This window comes from Penicillium soppii (assembly GCF_028829465.1).
Source record: "Penicillium soppii strain IBT 18220 chromosome Unknown utg000010l, whole genome shotgun sequence".
Lineage (NCBI taxonomy): Eukaryota > Fungi > Ascomycota > Eurotiomycetes > Eurotiales > Aspergillaceae > Penicillium > Penicillium soppii.
This window is the reverse complement of record NW_026643240.1, coordinates 3,345,899-3,360,703: the sequence shown is the minus strand read 5'-3', so window position 1 is coordinate 3,360,703 and position 14,805 is coordinate 3,345,899. Positions and strand designations below refer to the sequence as shown.

Below are 14,805 nucleotides of genomic sequence, written 5' to 3'. Positions count from 1 at the left end.
CAGGATTCCAACTGTACCAAATGTTCAAGATGTATATCAAATTCAATACTCAAACAATAATGTGCTGGGGGTATCAATAAAGCTGATTTAGTGGGGTGGCAGATGAAGAGTCACCGACTGTTGGGTGGAAACCGGTGAGAGGCCCAATCGACGCAACTGCGGATAACAAGCCTAAAAATAGGCAAATTGCATCGAAAGTAGAGTAACAAAAAACGAGAAAAAGGAGAAATGAACATATTTCAATCAACAAAGGAATAAGTCACTTCCCTTGCACAGCACGTCATGTTGCACGTGATCTAAATAAAATACGGGAGGCGAAGCGGCCAGCTTGAGCAAGTCACGGGGACTCCGTTATCCTTGATGTCAGTGATCCGACAATCTACAAAGATCATCACTTTTTTTCTTTTCTTTGGTTGAATGCTATCACAACAATCATGAGTGGGAGGATCCTCTCCCATAGGCTAGCTCCGCTGTTGCGGAACGGTCACCTCGCTCGCCATATTCATAATGCAGGATCAAGAACCGGTGGTCTGCTACGCGCAGATAGTGGCGCTGCTCTCAGAGGACGAGCATGGCCAATAGGCTCGAATGGTATTCACAATGTTCCAGCTGTTCGGTCAATCTCATTTGCTCGAATGCTCCCAAAGCTGGCTATGAAGCTTATTAGAGTCCCGGCTATGTTCGGGGGTGCAACTATCGCCGGTCTGGCTTATTTCCAGTACCAAGCAACCCGTATGTTCTCTATGAGCTAATTCTACTACAAATATGTCATGTGCTAATGGAGTTCCACAGAGGCTGGAAATTATGCGATGGATATCTTCAAGCAAGCTTCGGAAACTGCGGGGAATACAGCATCGACTCTGTTTCAAGGACTGCAAGGTGTAGCGGATCAGACACAACGTGGATGGAATAAAACCACCGAAGACATCGAAATACCCGAATGGTTGCAGAAAATTCTCCGTGTTGACGAAGAGTCCGAATCTCGAAAGCGCAATTCGTCTGGTGGAGATGGGAGTAAAGAACCCAAGCAAAGTCGGGCTGGGGCAGCTGCCGCCGGCGCCGCTACAACAACTGCATTTGGTTACGAACAGTCTGGTGAGGAAGATGTACGACCGGAAAAGGATGCTGCGGAGGATGATCAGATGATGCTTCTTACCCGCAAAATGATCGAAATTCGGAACATCCTTCAGACAATCGGCCAGTCGGGCACCCTCACTCTTCCATCGATCGTCGTGATTGGATCCCAATCCTCCGGCAAAAGCTCGGTCCTTGAAGCAATTGTCGGTCATGAGTTCTTGCCCAAGGGGTCAAACATGGTGACTCGGCGACCCATTGAACTCACGTTAGTCAATACTCCCAACGCCCAGGCAGAATATGGTGAATTTCCAGCTCTGGGTCTCGGAAAAATCACGGATTTCTCCCAAATTCAGCGCACACTCACGGATTTGAACCTTGCTGTCCCCGAGAAGGATTGTGTCACAGATGATCCCATCCAACTCACAATCTATTCACCCAATGTTCCGGATCTTTCGATGATCGATCTACCGGGCTATATTCAGGTTGCAGGCCATGACCAACCGCCCGAGCTCAAGCAGAAAATTGCGGATCTTTGTGACAGATACATTCAGCCGCCAAATGTCATCTTGGCAATTTCTGCTGCCGATGTTGACTTGGCAAATTCCACAGCACTCCGAGCCAGTCGTCGTGTCGATCCCCGGGGCGAACGTACCATTGGTGTGATTACAAAGATGGACCTTGTTAGCCCCGAACGCGGACACGCCATCCTGTCTGATAAGAAATACCCCCTTCGGCTTGGTTACGTGGGTGTCATCAGCCGCATCCCTCAGACCAACGCGCTCTTTTCCAGAGGTTCCGGAAATATCACCAGCGCCATTCTCAAAAATGAGCATGCATACTTCTCCGCCCATACGGGTGAATTCGGGCCTCACTCAGACGTCTCAGTCGGTGTATCGACATTAAGGAAGACTCTGATGCAGGTTCTTGAGCAAACCATGGCCTCTAGCTTGGCTGGAACGAGAGATGCCATCAGCCAAGAGCTTGAAGAAGCGACTTACGAATTTAAGGTCCAGTATAATGACCGGCCTTTGAGCGCGGAGTCCCACTTGGCCGAAAGCCTCGATGGGTTCAAGCACTCTTTCAAGGCCTTTGCGGAAGGTTTCGGTCGACCACAGGTCCGGGAGATGCTCAAAGCAGAATTGGACCAGCGAGTCATGGATATTCTGGCGCAGCGTTACTGGAATAAGCCGGTCGAGGACCTGGAACCCCCAATGTTGGAGCTCGATCCCCTCAAAGATCTCCCCAAGGCCGATCCCGAGTCGCTTTACTGGCATCGGAAGCTTGACGCTTCTACCTCATCATTGACAAAGCTTGGAATCGGTCGACTGGCCACCACTGTTGTCGCCAATGCTCTCAACAACCATGTGGACTCACTACTGGCGTCGTCCACCTTTGCATCTCACCCTGGTGCTCATAAGCAGATCACCGATGCGTGCACTAGTATTCTCAACGACAGATTCTTCAGTACCAGTGACCAAGTCGAAAACTGCATCAAGCCCTATAAGTTTGAGATTGAAGTCGAAGACCCTGAATGGGCCAAGGGTAGAGACAACGTGGGCAGAGTTCTCAAGGAAGAGCTCAAGGCCTGCGACTCAGCTATGAAGCATGTGGAAGACGCCGTTGGTAAGCGAAAGCTCAAGGATGTCATTGCGTTCATCGACAGAGTGCGAAAGGGTGAAGTTGTATTGGAAGGCAATGGCGAGGGTGGTGCAGGTGGCTTCAGCGCCGCCTTGTTGGAGAGAGGTTTGTTTCCCCCATCATTCTCAACATCTAGAGACTAACATGCTTACTCTAGGACGAGAGGGTCTGTTCCTTCGTGATCGAGCTGATCTCATCAAAATGAGACTCATGGCCGTTCGATCCAAGCAATGCGCCACAAAAAAGAACAAATACTACTGCCCTGAGATATTCCTGGATGTGGTAGCTGACAAACTCACCTCAACCGCCGTTCTGTTCCTCAACGTCGAGCTATTATCCGAATTCTACTACAACTTCCCACGCGAGCTTGACTCCAGACTTGGCCGACACCTTTCGGACGCTGAGGTCGAACGTTTCGCCCGCGAAGATCCCCGTATCCGTCGCCACCTGGATATCATCCGCAAAAAGGAGCTGCTGGAGCTGGCTCTGCAGAAGATTGAAAGCATCCGCCAGCTTGACGGCCGCAGCCGAAAGCCCGAGCGCGCGCCTCCTGGAAAGGAAACGCGCAGCCGTTGGAATCTGTTTTAGAGGTCGTTGATTGGATTGACTTTCCCCCCTGTCGCTTTCCCCTATGCGACACACCCTTCTCCTTGTGATTTTGTATTTTCGATACCTTGTTCGCTATTATTCTTGTCCCCTTTTTGTCCTACTTGGCCGTCTTCTCCCCTTACCCCTTTACACTTTCCCACTCTTGGAATAATCATCTTATCTCTAGATGTTCGAAGTCAATGTACATAGCTCATATAGGTCCTTCGTCGCATATAGTCGATGACAAGATTTGCTGACCGCGGTCTGCGCGGGCTTCTTTACCTGTGCGTAGCCATGGAACTTAGTGAATTTACATTCATTGAGGTACTTAGGTAAACCAAAACTAATAAACAAGTCCCTAAGTAATTTGTGTATTAAGTACCTCCTATACTTATTCCAAGGTTCCGACGAAAAACACTCTATGAAAGAGGTGTAAAAAGAGAGGTGAGAACCTTGGAAGTGATAAGGAATTCTATTCTTGATAGTGTATAGGTAGAAAGTGGCAGAATACTGTTGTCCAAGCCACTAGAACAATTAACAAAAAGCCTGAGGCCGACGACGTTCTCAAGTTGTAAGCTTTCATTTGATTTGGGTGAACAGCAATTTTTTTGTTACCACTACAGAGAAAACAAGTAGCACAAAGACAAGGAATTCAATCGAAAGCAACAGATTCAAGATAACGAGCCCAGACCCAATCTATATATTTCTATAGCGTACAGTCCCGAGAACAGGAAACCGAAAGTGAGATAAAGAGGCGAATTAATGCTTTTCCCTCTACAACGAGGCACCTATCACGGCACCAATGGAAGGTCATCAAAACAAGACAGAAGATGGATATGTCTATCACGGTTACAAGTGTAAAGAAAAATAGGGACAAAGATGGTGGTGTGGCATAAGGGGGGCGTGGCGGGACACATTACGGATGTGTCAGAGGCATTGAGCCTAAGAAAGAAATTGATGTGGTGACAATATTACAAGTCAGACGCGAGATTTACTCGCGGGAGACGTCACGACCGAAGAGACGGGCCTTGACCCAATCAACGCAGACAAGGACACGGTTGCGGGCTGGGAGGTGATGTGAGTCAGTGTATTTCAAGGATAGGTCAAAGTCATGTGAAAACTTACTGCTGAAGCACATGCTCAGGTAGGCGCTGCGCCAGAACAGGTAGGTCATGGTACCACCGCTGGCAATGTTGCCGCTCAGCCAGCTGATATCGGCCACAGCACGCTCCTTACCGATGTAAGCCAAGCTACCCTGGTGGGAGTACTGGAAGGGACCGATCTGCTTGTTACGGCGGAGCTGCTTCTGGCGCTCACGGATCTCGTCGAAGATCTGGTTGCGCGCCTCGTCGCCCTTGGCTTGGGACTGGGCGTCGGAGAGGTTCTCGAGCTCCTTCTCGAGGGCCTCGGTCTTGGCCATAGTGTTGAACAGGCGGCCTAGGAAGGCACCTTCCTGGCCAGCGACCTGGGCAGTGGGAGCGTAGTTGGCAATGGCACAGTCACCGACAGCCCAGACGTTCTCAGTACCGTTCACAACGAGGTATTCGTTGACGAGGAGACCGCGGCGGGATTCGGCTTGGGCGGGGAGCTGGTTCATAAGGTCACGGACAACGGGGCGGACGGCGTTACCGGTGGCCCAGACGAGAAGACCGTAGGGGATAGTTTCGAGTTCCTTGCTTCCGTCAGGCTTGGTGACCTCGGCCTGGATGTACTTGTCGGTGACTTGCTTGACCATGGTCTTGGCGCGGATGGTGATGGCCTCCTCCTTGAAGGTGGATTCGGTGTAGTCAATCAGTTGCTTGGAGAACATGGGGAGAACGTTGGGCAAAGCCTCGACGAGGGTAATCTGGAAGTTGTCCTTGATTTCGGGGATCCACTTCTTCAAGTCGTCGTTGAAGAAATCTTGCAATTCACCGGCGAATTCGACACCAGTGGGGCCACCGCCGACCACAACCATGTGCAGCAGACGCTTGACCTCCTCATCAGTCTGGTCCTTGAAACAAGCAGTCTCGATACAGTCCATGATACGCTTACGGATGTTCTGAGCATCACCGACTTCCTTCAGGAAGCAGGAGTTCTCACGAACACCTGGAATACCAAAAGTCGCGTTCTCGGCACCAACACCGATCACAAGCATGTCAAAGGGAACCTCGGTGTGCGAGATATCACCCTTGATCTCGGAATCGTCACTGATGTATACAACGCGCTTTTCATAGTCAATCTTAGTAGCTTCGGCTTCGTAGAACTGAACGCTGGCCTTCTTGTGGCGCAGGATGTTGCGAATAGGCTCCATAATCGAGCGGTGCTCGATCAGACCAGTAGTACAGGAGGGCAGCAGGGGAGTGAACAGGAAGTAGTTACGGGGGGAGATGACGACGACATTGTAGTTTTCAGTGTCAAGCTTCTTAAGCAGGGAGACAGAACCCCAGCCAGTTCCTAAAAAGCAATCGCGTTAGCTCTTTCAAGCATCGAAAACTGACAGTTGCAATTGAAACCTACCGAGAATGACCAGGGTCTTCTTGGATGGGTCAGGCGGGGACTGGTCGGGGGGTTGACGGAGATCGAAAATGCTGTATGCGACGGCACCGGTGAGACCAATAGCGGACATCCAAGTCAAGCGCCAGGCCCAGCGAAGAGCTCTGAAACGCTTCTTGGGCTTAGGAGCGGGCGAAGGAGTAGGAGTAGGAGCAGCAGCATCGGCGTAGCTGCGGCGAGCAACGCGCGACACGGACTGGGAGACATTGATGGAGCGAAGCGGCTTCGCACGGAGGGCAAGCTGGGATGTCGAAATCGACCTGCGTGACATCGACGACAGCTGCATGATGGAAGCCATCTTGGAGCGAATTGCCAGCGTACTGCCAGCCATTGTGGAATGACACACCAAAAGTGAGATGGATGAAGAATCAAGGGTGTATAATTAATTTAATGCACTGGAGGAAAAAAATTCTTTGATAAGCTTGATTTACTGTTTTGGGCGAATCGGTGTGACCGGACCCAAGGGGTACAACAACATTGTAGCCAATACATTGTTGATTACGTGCTTTCGATAGTAAAGTTAAGTACTGTCTACATTTAACTCCTATTTTCTGCCAATTCAAATTATAAATATCACTTTTTCTTAACATGTAGAGCTTTACATTCAAGCTGCTTAAAGCTTAAGGACTCGATTTCAAATATTATCCGGCAGAGCTACAAATAGCCGCCTAACAAAAGAATTTTTTAAAAAAATAATATAAATTGGAGAACTGAGGGGACATCAATCTCCCGGTGAGGAGAAATTAACCGCTGAGGAGACTTTCTCCCCCCTATGCCCTACACTACTAATAGCTAGGGTAACTCCAACCCGCTCTATCGGTCAATGTTTTGGGGTAAATTGATGAATGTCCCTTGTTTTTGACATCAAATTTGATATGACTCAAAATAATGCTCGTCATCACTAACCACAACCCGTTCAACACCCTTTTTTTCAGCCCTATGATCTCCGACTCCGAGATCACCCGCAAATCTATTCCGCAGTGCTCTGGTTAGAATGGACGTTTGAAATCTTTGAACTCGCGCTAAAGCTCTCTGTGTCTAGTCACAAAACCTGGGGAAGTTTAATGCTCCACTTTTGTCACTGGCGGCGGTCCGGTTTCTCCCATATAAACATGGGAATAGTATGTAGACACGAGAATCGGCCAAAATCGGCATGTTTTCGTTCAAAGTTGGATCTTGTCTGTGATGTGTCCACTCGATTGTTCCTCCGATCAATCCCTCTCGTGTGGAGGTGTCGATTGGACAATCCTCCCCCGCTCTTTCACTGTCTCTCGGCGGGACGTATTGTTAGACGTTTATCTGTTGAGTAATGGTGCTTCGGAGCGAAGTATGACTGACACCAAGCAGAGTTTTCGGATGCGGATCCGACCCCAATGTTCAACCGGACAGATGGGTATCGTGAATTGAGTGATTGAGTCACTGACACGATGGTTTATTGTTACTAGTCGAAAGACACTAGTCAAAAGGGTGAGCAAACAACATTCTCAGGTTAGCACGTCTTTTGATCCCGAGATATGTTTCGAGGTCCGTATGACCGCGGAGTCTGAGAACACGAGAGAATTATGTCTCACAGTGAACAAGGATATCTATCAAACATCATCTGACATATGAATAAATGCTCGAGCTTTCCCAAAACAAAAAGACAAGCAGACCGCAACCAGAGCCGTCATGTTAGTTCCAGACTTATAAATATGGAGCATCTTCCATAGGATCGGATATCAACATGTCTATGCGTACCCCCAGGAGCAAGTCTGACATATATGTAGCACAATATAATCTAGCGGGGATCCCAAACACTCTTATAGACCACGATATCATGCAGCCATGGCTCATCACATCACGAAGCCACACCATAAGAGCCACAATGTAACCTCCAATGCAATGACAACCGCTCATATCTGACAAATTCTACAGGTAAACCGAGTGACAGTCGGATGGATTCCAAATACAACGGCAAATGCAGGTAAGCAAAGCTGGGAATAGCTGAAGTAGACTGATATACCCTGCTTGACGTGTGCTATTATGCGGGTATAAGCATAATATGCCCCGATTAATTGTCAATCACCTCCCCCGCTTCCGTTTTATGCGTCTTATTTGAAAGATCTATGCTTGTGTATATCGGGGTCTCCGTGTTGGACGAGATATCAAGAAACATATTTATGCCTGCATGTTAAAATGAAGTATGGCATGGATCGAGCCATGAAATGGAATCGGGGAATTAATTCTTCAGTTCTTGTCCCTGCCTGCTTCAGTGGTTGGTTTGAGCATCGCTTATGCCTGATTTTGGCGGACGCGTTTGCTTGTGCTACGGGGGACATACATATACATGCACGAGATGAGAATATGACCAATATACCGAAAGGGTCCATATCATGCGAGGTGCCTTATCATGGCTATGCCCACAGGTAGTGATTCTGGGAAGCTGCGGATTCGTATCCGTGCCATAGGTGAGATGCTGGTGTATAACACAGTTAGTTTATATTGCCAATTCATCTCAGAATGGCGATGTCGCCTTGTTTCAGTTAACGGACTGACTGGTTCAATAGATTGTGTTGGCTATATTTGTTTGATCAGTAAGGCTGTAATCTTGGGCCCGAAGTCTGGGACTATTATTGAGAGGACTGATGAAAAAGTGACATCAAAACGAATGACTGGGATATCACTAGAGACATTGTATAGGCGCTGGCCAGACTCAAGCTATCAGTCTGCCCGTCTATCCCGGTATTTTTGACTCAAAAGAATAGAGAAAGATATGCCAAGGGCATAATAGCGAGCATTGCCTGTATCTCAAAACCAAAGAGGCGGATTTGTTGATCTACCATTGAGCACAGCAGGCTGGGAATAAGGTTGCAAAGCCGACTTAAGATGTCTGTACCCGTGAAGAGCTGGTCTCACCGGTCAAGTCTTCTCGAGTCAACTAAGAGCTCATGTCCCCGGAAGAGAGCTTCCACGTCCAATTGAAGATGTCAGTGAGATCACCGAGGAAATTCTTCACCACGTGTTGTTAGTGGAGAGACATGCATGTCGAGCCGATCCATCGTCAACTAGAATGTGTTTTCCCAGAGAAATCCGAATCTCTATTTATATAGAACTGGGCGGGTATGCAACCTGAGTTCAAAAATAGACAAGTAATATATCAAGATGGTAAAAAAGTCGTTGGCATAATGTGCGAGAGGACTTGGATTCAGACCATTGTATGGCGTGTTGAAGTGCACCTCACCCAGAGTAGTTTCTCATGCAGAGCAGGTTTTTCTGGCTTGACAGATCCAAATGGTCATATGAAAGAAACGAAAACGAGTACCAAAAAACACTACAGCAGCTCGGTCGCCATTTACCCGACCAAGGGTCGAGTAGTCAGTCATGAACCGGAACAATTTGGCTAGTAGAATATCCCGGTCCGTTTCAGAAATAGTGCTGGTGGATGAAGGAGTGAGTCATCCTAAACTTCCAAGGGCCAACAAAGCAACCTTGGAAGGTGATGGGAGCGTATTGATCGCAACCCGCGATTGCCGAAGGAGTTGAATGGAACACGAAACATGAGAAGGCGGTTACGCCGAAGGCACAAACAAGCCCGCCACTGGCCTGTGTTCCCTGGTCATTGTCATGACCATGCGATGGAGTCTGCCTAGGGTCCTTGAAAGGAGGAAGGCGTCGTCAGCCACCACCGGAGGTCAAAGATCTAGGTTCAGATGATATGCTGTTTGGAGTAAATGATGAGAAAGAAGAAATTCAAATGAGATTCAAATTATGGGTCATTGAATCAATGAATCGTCGATCGGGAGGATTTTTTTGTTAATCGGCATTTGACTGAAAAAATGGTCTGGCTGTCAGAGTTTCGAGAACGGTGATTCAGCGATCCGTGAGGTGTTGATGACTGTGACATATTGGCTGGTTATTCCATGGCGCTGCAAAGGCGATTCTTCTTTGTCCGCCACTTCTTAACATTCGATGTGTGAAGTTCCAAGGTTTCTTTCAAATCAACAATTGAATATACCCGTACTTTTTTCTTTTTCTTTTTAGCGCCTTCACCCTACTTCATATCTCCGACCCCACCAAGGGGTATACAACTGGAGTATTATTTATTGCATTGATATGGTAGCAATCAAGCCCAACTTCGCCTTGTTAAATCGAAAGAGTAACCTGTCCTTGTAGGTTGGAAATAAGCCCAGCGTTCAGCTCGTCTCGGAATTGTACCTGGCATTGCAACACCCGTTTTGGACCGGGGAAGTGAAGCCATTTCCCATAGGATAAATTTGCTCTACTGTGGGAGCTGAAACATTATTTAGTTTTGATTTACAGTATATTTCCTTTTTTGATCATTCAATGACATCTCAGTACGATGTAGAAACGCAAATAATAACTAAGAAAATTAAATCCAACCGAAAACGAAAACAAGAAGTGGCTCCGGATGTTGACGGGAATGTGATCCTTGCGCGCTATATTGTACAGTGTGCATCTCGTACATAGTGATTTAGTACGCGTTAGCTACTCCACCGAGAGTCACAATCCCAGGAAACTATAGGTACTTAGGTATTAAATTGGGTTATGGGGATACCAGGCAGAATGATTATAATATTTCATTAGTATCGGATGCCGGGTGTGCAAAGCGTTCCGCGATCGTCGAGTTGTGACCGCTATGTACGGTGTGCAATCCAATTAATACTTTATTAACTGAAGCTCTAGACTCTCAGGACCGATACATGTGTCTGGGTGTGATTAAGAATCAAAACCCAATAGACGTTGAAAGCGACAACTGAGACAAGGCTGCGTACTGAGTGGCCACACTTACGCTCTCCACCTACTCTACAATAATTGCGTCCAACCCAAACAATGGATATGTGAACCGTAAATAGCCATACAAAATTTGTTATTTCACCCACCGTCAGAGTTCGCCTCGATCCATGAGCCACCGAGCGGGGAGGCAAAGACTATTGATCACCCCGAGCAGGCTCCATTGAGACGACGGGGGGGGCAGACTCTCGAATCCGGCAAAGTCAAATAACTCCAAAGCAAACACGGAAATGCAGAGTCTCTGATGTATTTCAAAGTCAAGATTGACCCTGTCAGCGTCAGCGCCAGACAGCATCTTTTGTGATGTGCTCGGGGCACGTTGCAGAATCCAGACCACTCTCGAGATGATCAAGCAAATCAGAAAGGGTTAAAACAGCGAGATGGATAATATTCCCGGTTATCATCTGTCTGGCTGTCTTTGAGAGCTTGGAGGTGTGGGTTTCCTTCCCTCCCCCCCCCCTTCCCTTAGGTTTTTGGCCCCTGCGCGCGCGGGGGCTGAAGCACAGAGTCTGGAATCGGGAATCAGCCTCAAAAAGACATCAACTGATGGATCGCGATGACCCCGTTCCGTCACACGGCCCCCGAGGGCCTCGAGCTCATTTTCCTACTACGATTTGGGATTTATCCTTGAAGGTACAAAGCATGACTGGGTCAAGGTCCAGGCCGTTGCAGTTAGTCATTCGACACTACTAGCTAATTACAGACTAGAAGGAGAAGGCAACCCGTCGGTGGCGTGCAATTGCTGAATTGGATCTCAGCAAGAATCTACAAGGATATACGAGATAGAACCACTCTAGATATCCATGGATCACCAACAGCATATACTTCTTCGGCAATGTGTTATTCTATGCAACTTGTTAAAAGTTATTGGTATTATTATAAATGCATATATCTTATCATATATATTGTACTTCGTACAATATCGTACAATATAGTATAATTTTACGAGCGAAACGGCCAGATCTCGATTTCAGAATTTCATGGTTACGGACCAATTAATTCCTTTCACATCCACCCTTGTCGTTGGGCTTAATAGACTAGTAGTAACAGTAAATAGTAATTAACAACCACACCGCTGGAAAAACAAGGATCCTTCCATCTTCGACCGGTTGAAGCGGCGATCTCAGATGTTTGCCGTCTCCTTCTGTGCCGGGAGTGGATCGAGTGACGCCAGGAAGATTAAATGCAGCAGCCTCATGCTATTGAAATTCAAAACAGAATAAATGGTATAGTCCCGGGCGCAGCAGACCATGGAAATCCGTAATGACATATGCACATAATTGTGACCATGTATTAAAAGTGGATAGCGATAGCGGCATGGCCGATAAATCCCAATTGCTTGCATAGGTTGTAGAAAGCCAGATATAATATTGAAGTAATTACTAGTAACTCCAGGGTTCAAAGGTTGATTCTACATATTGTGTACAATCAAAATTTGGCCTCGGTACCAACGACCCGGCCGCAAGGATGGGGTAAACATGCAAGGAGCCGTGCTGGGTAAGAGGGACAGCAAGGTGGTTGAATACGGCTTTGAGATCCGCTGTACTTGATATGTTTCGCATCGGACAAGGTGTATGGAGTAGAACTTTTAATATTATTCTTGCCTTGCGACTGACGCATGAGATAGGTTACGTCGAAAATAAGAAAAAGGAAACGTAAAAAAAGGCCCAATATTTTCGCATTAAATTACCAACCTTAAGGAAGAAGATGCCGGGCGCAGAGCGCGTGTATCGGAATCCAAGCCCCGCCTGTGTAATGATGAAGGAAAATGGGTGTCAGGATGCGTAATTAATATGATCAGAGCCACCAAAACTATCCCTGTGATAGTCGACACGGAGTAAGCCGGTTAGAGAAATACTTGGTCTTTTGGTTCAACCATAGTTGTCTCCGTGGACTAGATGGGAAAACGAAAGAGAAACTCCTATAGGGCCTATAGGTAAGATCGGGTGCAAATATAGCAATTTGGAGGTTGGTGATCGTTGGTGATCGATCGGCTTCAGCTTTGCTGAGTTTGATTAGCCACTTCAACAGGGGGCCATTATTAAAAATTAAGGATCAGGGATATGATGTTGGGACCAACACTGGTGTGTACCAGAAACTTTCGATATCCGGTTGTCACCAATCAAGCGACAAGAATTGCTCTGTAAAGTGCAAAGATATTGATTCACAGACCCCCCCCCCGTGACCGTAGGGTTGGTACGTGATGGATCTACGGAGTAGAAATTTTGTAAACGTACGGAGTACATGTAAATCAAAAGGTCGGATAATTTCCTTGGGATGCATTCCGCGTGCATCCTTGACTCTCGGGTGTTGTAATGTATGTTGGGTTGTATACGATGTACCTCCAAATTCGTGACTGTTGCCGATGGCGGGGATCACGATAGCGGTCGCAGTCTCTACTGCATGCGCCAATGGTCGAGGGTACAACCCGCCTAAAAGTGATGATCATCGGTGGAATCCTAGGATTGCTATAGTGCAGGGGGTGATACTTCATTCCAGACCTGATCCTTCCAAGGGCAGAGGACCAAGGGTTAAGGAATTTCTTTTTTTTTATATTATTGTAATTTCTTTTTTGAAATTTGATTCCTTGTGAACTGCAATAAATAAAAAAAACACACAAAGAAAACAAGGTCGGGAATGGCCTGACGACGACTCTGCATGTAGCACTGTGCCGAGTAATCTCGTGAAAGACGATAGGTAAGACTTCATGTGGAGTACTGTAATATGGAGGAAAGTGCACAAAGAGAGTCTCGAATTGAAGTGCCGCAACCGGGATGGCAAGTGAAGATTGGCTTGGAATGGGCTCCTTTTTTTTTCTATTTTCGACCCACCAAAGAGAAGGACGTGCGAAAGAGAGAGGTCAGACTAGCCAATCACTATGGAGAATTTGGAAGTCAGCAAATGCAGATCGAGGATACGGGACTAAGAGACAAAAAGGAAAAGCTCCGGGGCCAAAAAAAAAGACCCAGTTGAACCCCAACCTTTGAAGCGAGCTGAGTCTGTATGACCAGAGTGAACACGCCCTTTTCCCGAAACAGTAAAAGACGGGCCATTATAGTAGTTTCATCCAATCACTTGCTACTTCAAACCGTCTCCAGTCCCAAAGCCGACTTTCAAGAAAAAGACCAATAGATCGTCTTGACTTGAACACTATGACACAGTGGACTGTTGTTAAGATCCACCTCTTTTTCTGTCTGGGGTTCTGGAAACGAAACAACTTCCGTGGCGGTGGCTCAGAAACCCGCAAAGTGGAGAGAAAGAGAGAGAGAGAGAGACTCAATTTCTATTAATTATGATTATTTTTTTGATAATTTATTTCCGATCAACTACTATCTGAGGTCAACTGTTAACCCAGCATCCGGTTCTCAGCTTCGCCAAGCGATATGTAGAATTGGATCGTCCCCAGCCAACATTGCATTGTGGACGTTACCCAGGCCGTTGCCTGGTTTCGGACAAGAGCTAACTGGTGGCGTGATAGATTATTATTTCTCTCTTACTCTCACGAGAGTCCACCCGATGATCGTTGGGGATGAAAGTTTTGGAAATTTGAGTGTGGATAGTTATGCCTTTGCATGCGTCCAAGGAGGCCAACTAAGAATATGGGCACCGTGCTTACTAGAGAAAGAGAGCCATACCACATCCATGACCGATATTGTATCAGGATGGTCAATCAGTCCGTAATTATTGGAGTAGGTTGCAAGATGTGCTTGTACACGCAAATGGCATCCCTGGTCTCTCGTTGTTGGAAGGGCCGTTAAGGGCGCCACGAGTAGTCGATGGATTCCAATTCCACCAGCCGATCTGGGCGCATATTATTCGGCTTTCGCTCGCAACACAAGTGCAACTAACCTTACGTGAGGCTTTGTCCCGTCTACCTGGGTCGAGCAAGTTTCGAGTGAAACGGTTAGTTAATCTTTTTTGCCCAGATGGGATGTACCGGTATGCCACTCCTCGACTTGACACAGGGCGCTTGGACGGGACACAAATACCGACCAGAGATACCTACGACGATGTAACTAGTGTGTTTTCTTTTTACCAGGTTGGCTACAGGTTACCACAAGTACATACCTGGCAGCGAAATAAATACCTAGGTAAAGTCAGTGCATGAACGCCGGACGAATCAGAATGCAGAATCTTGGACGCTCCTCTCCCGAAGCTCCTGAACTATCAAATTGG

At 47.2% G+C, this 14,805-nt stretch overlaps 2 protein-coding genes across 2 annotated transcripts; one reads left to right on the top strand and one right to left on the bottom strand.

Moving 5' to 3' along the window:
* Positions 1-434: 434 nt before the first annotated feature.
* Positions 435-3,303, top strand: N7529_011932 (dynamin-related GTPase MGM1; the record flags this gene model as incomplete). The annotated part of the gene is made up of 3 exons (XM_057247458.1): positions 435-732; positions 793-2,820; positions 2,873-3,303. The coding sequence occupies 3 exons, from the start codon at positions 435-437 to the stop codon at positions 3,301-3,303; spliced, it is 2,757 nt and encodes a 918-aa protein (XP_057092807.1).
* Positions 3,304-4,294: 991 nt separating this feature from the next.
* Positions 4,295-6,169, bottom strand: N7529_011931 (uncharacterized protein; the record flags this gene model as incomplete). The annotated part of the gene is made up of 2 exons (XM_057247457.1): positions 4,295-5,739; positions 5,803-6,169. The coding sequence occupies 2 exons, from the start codon at positions 6,167-6,169 to the stop codon at positions 4,295-4,297; spliced, it is 1,812 nt and encodes a 603-aa protein (XP_057092806.1).
* Between the last annotated feature and the right edge of the window lie 8,636 nt (positions 6,170-14,805).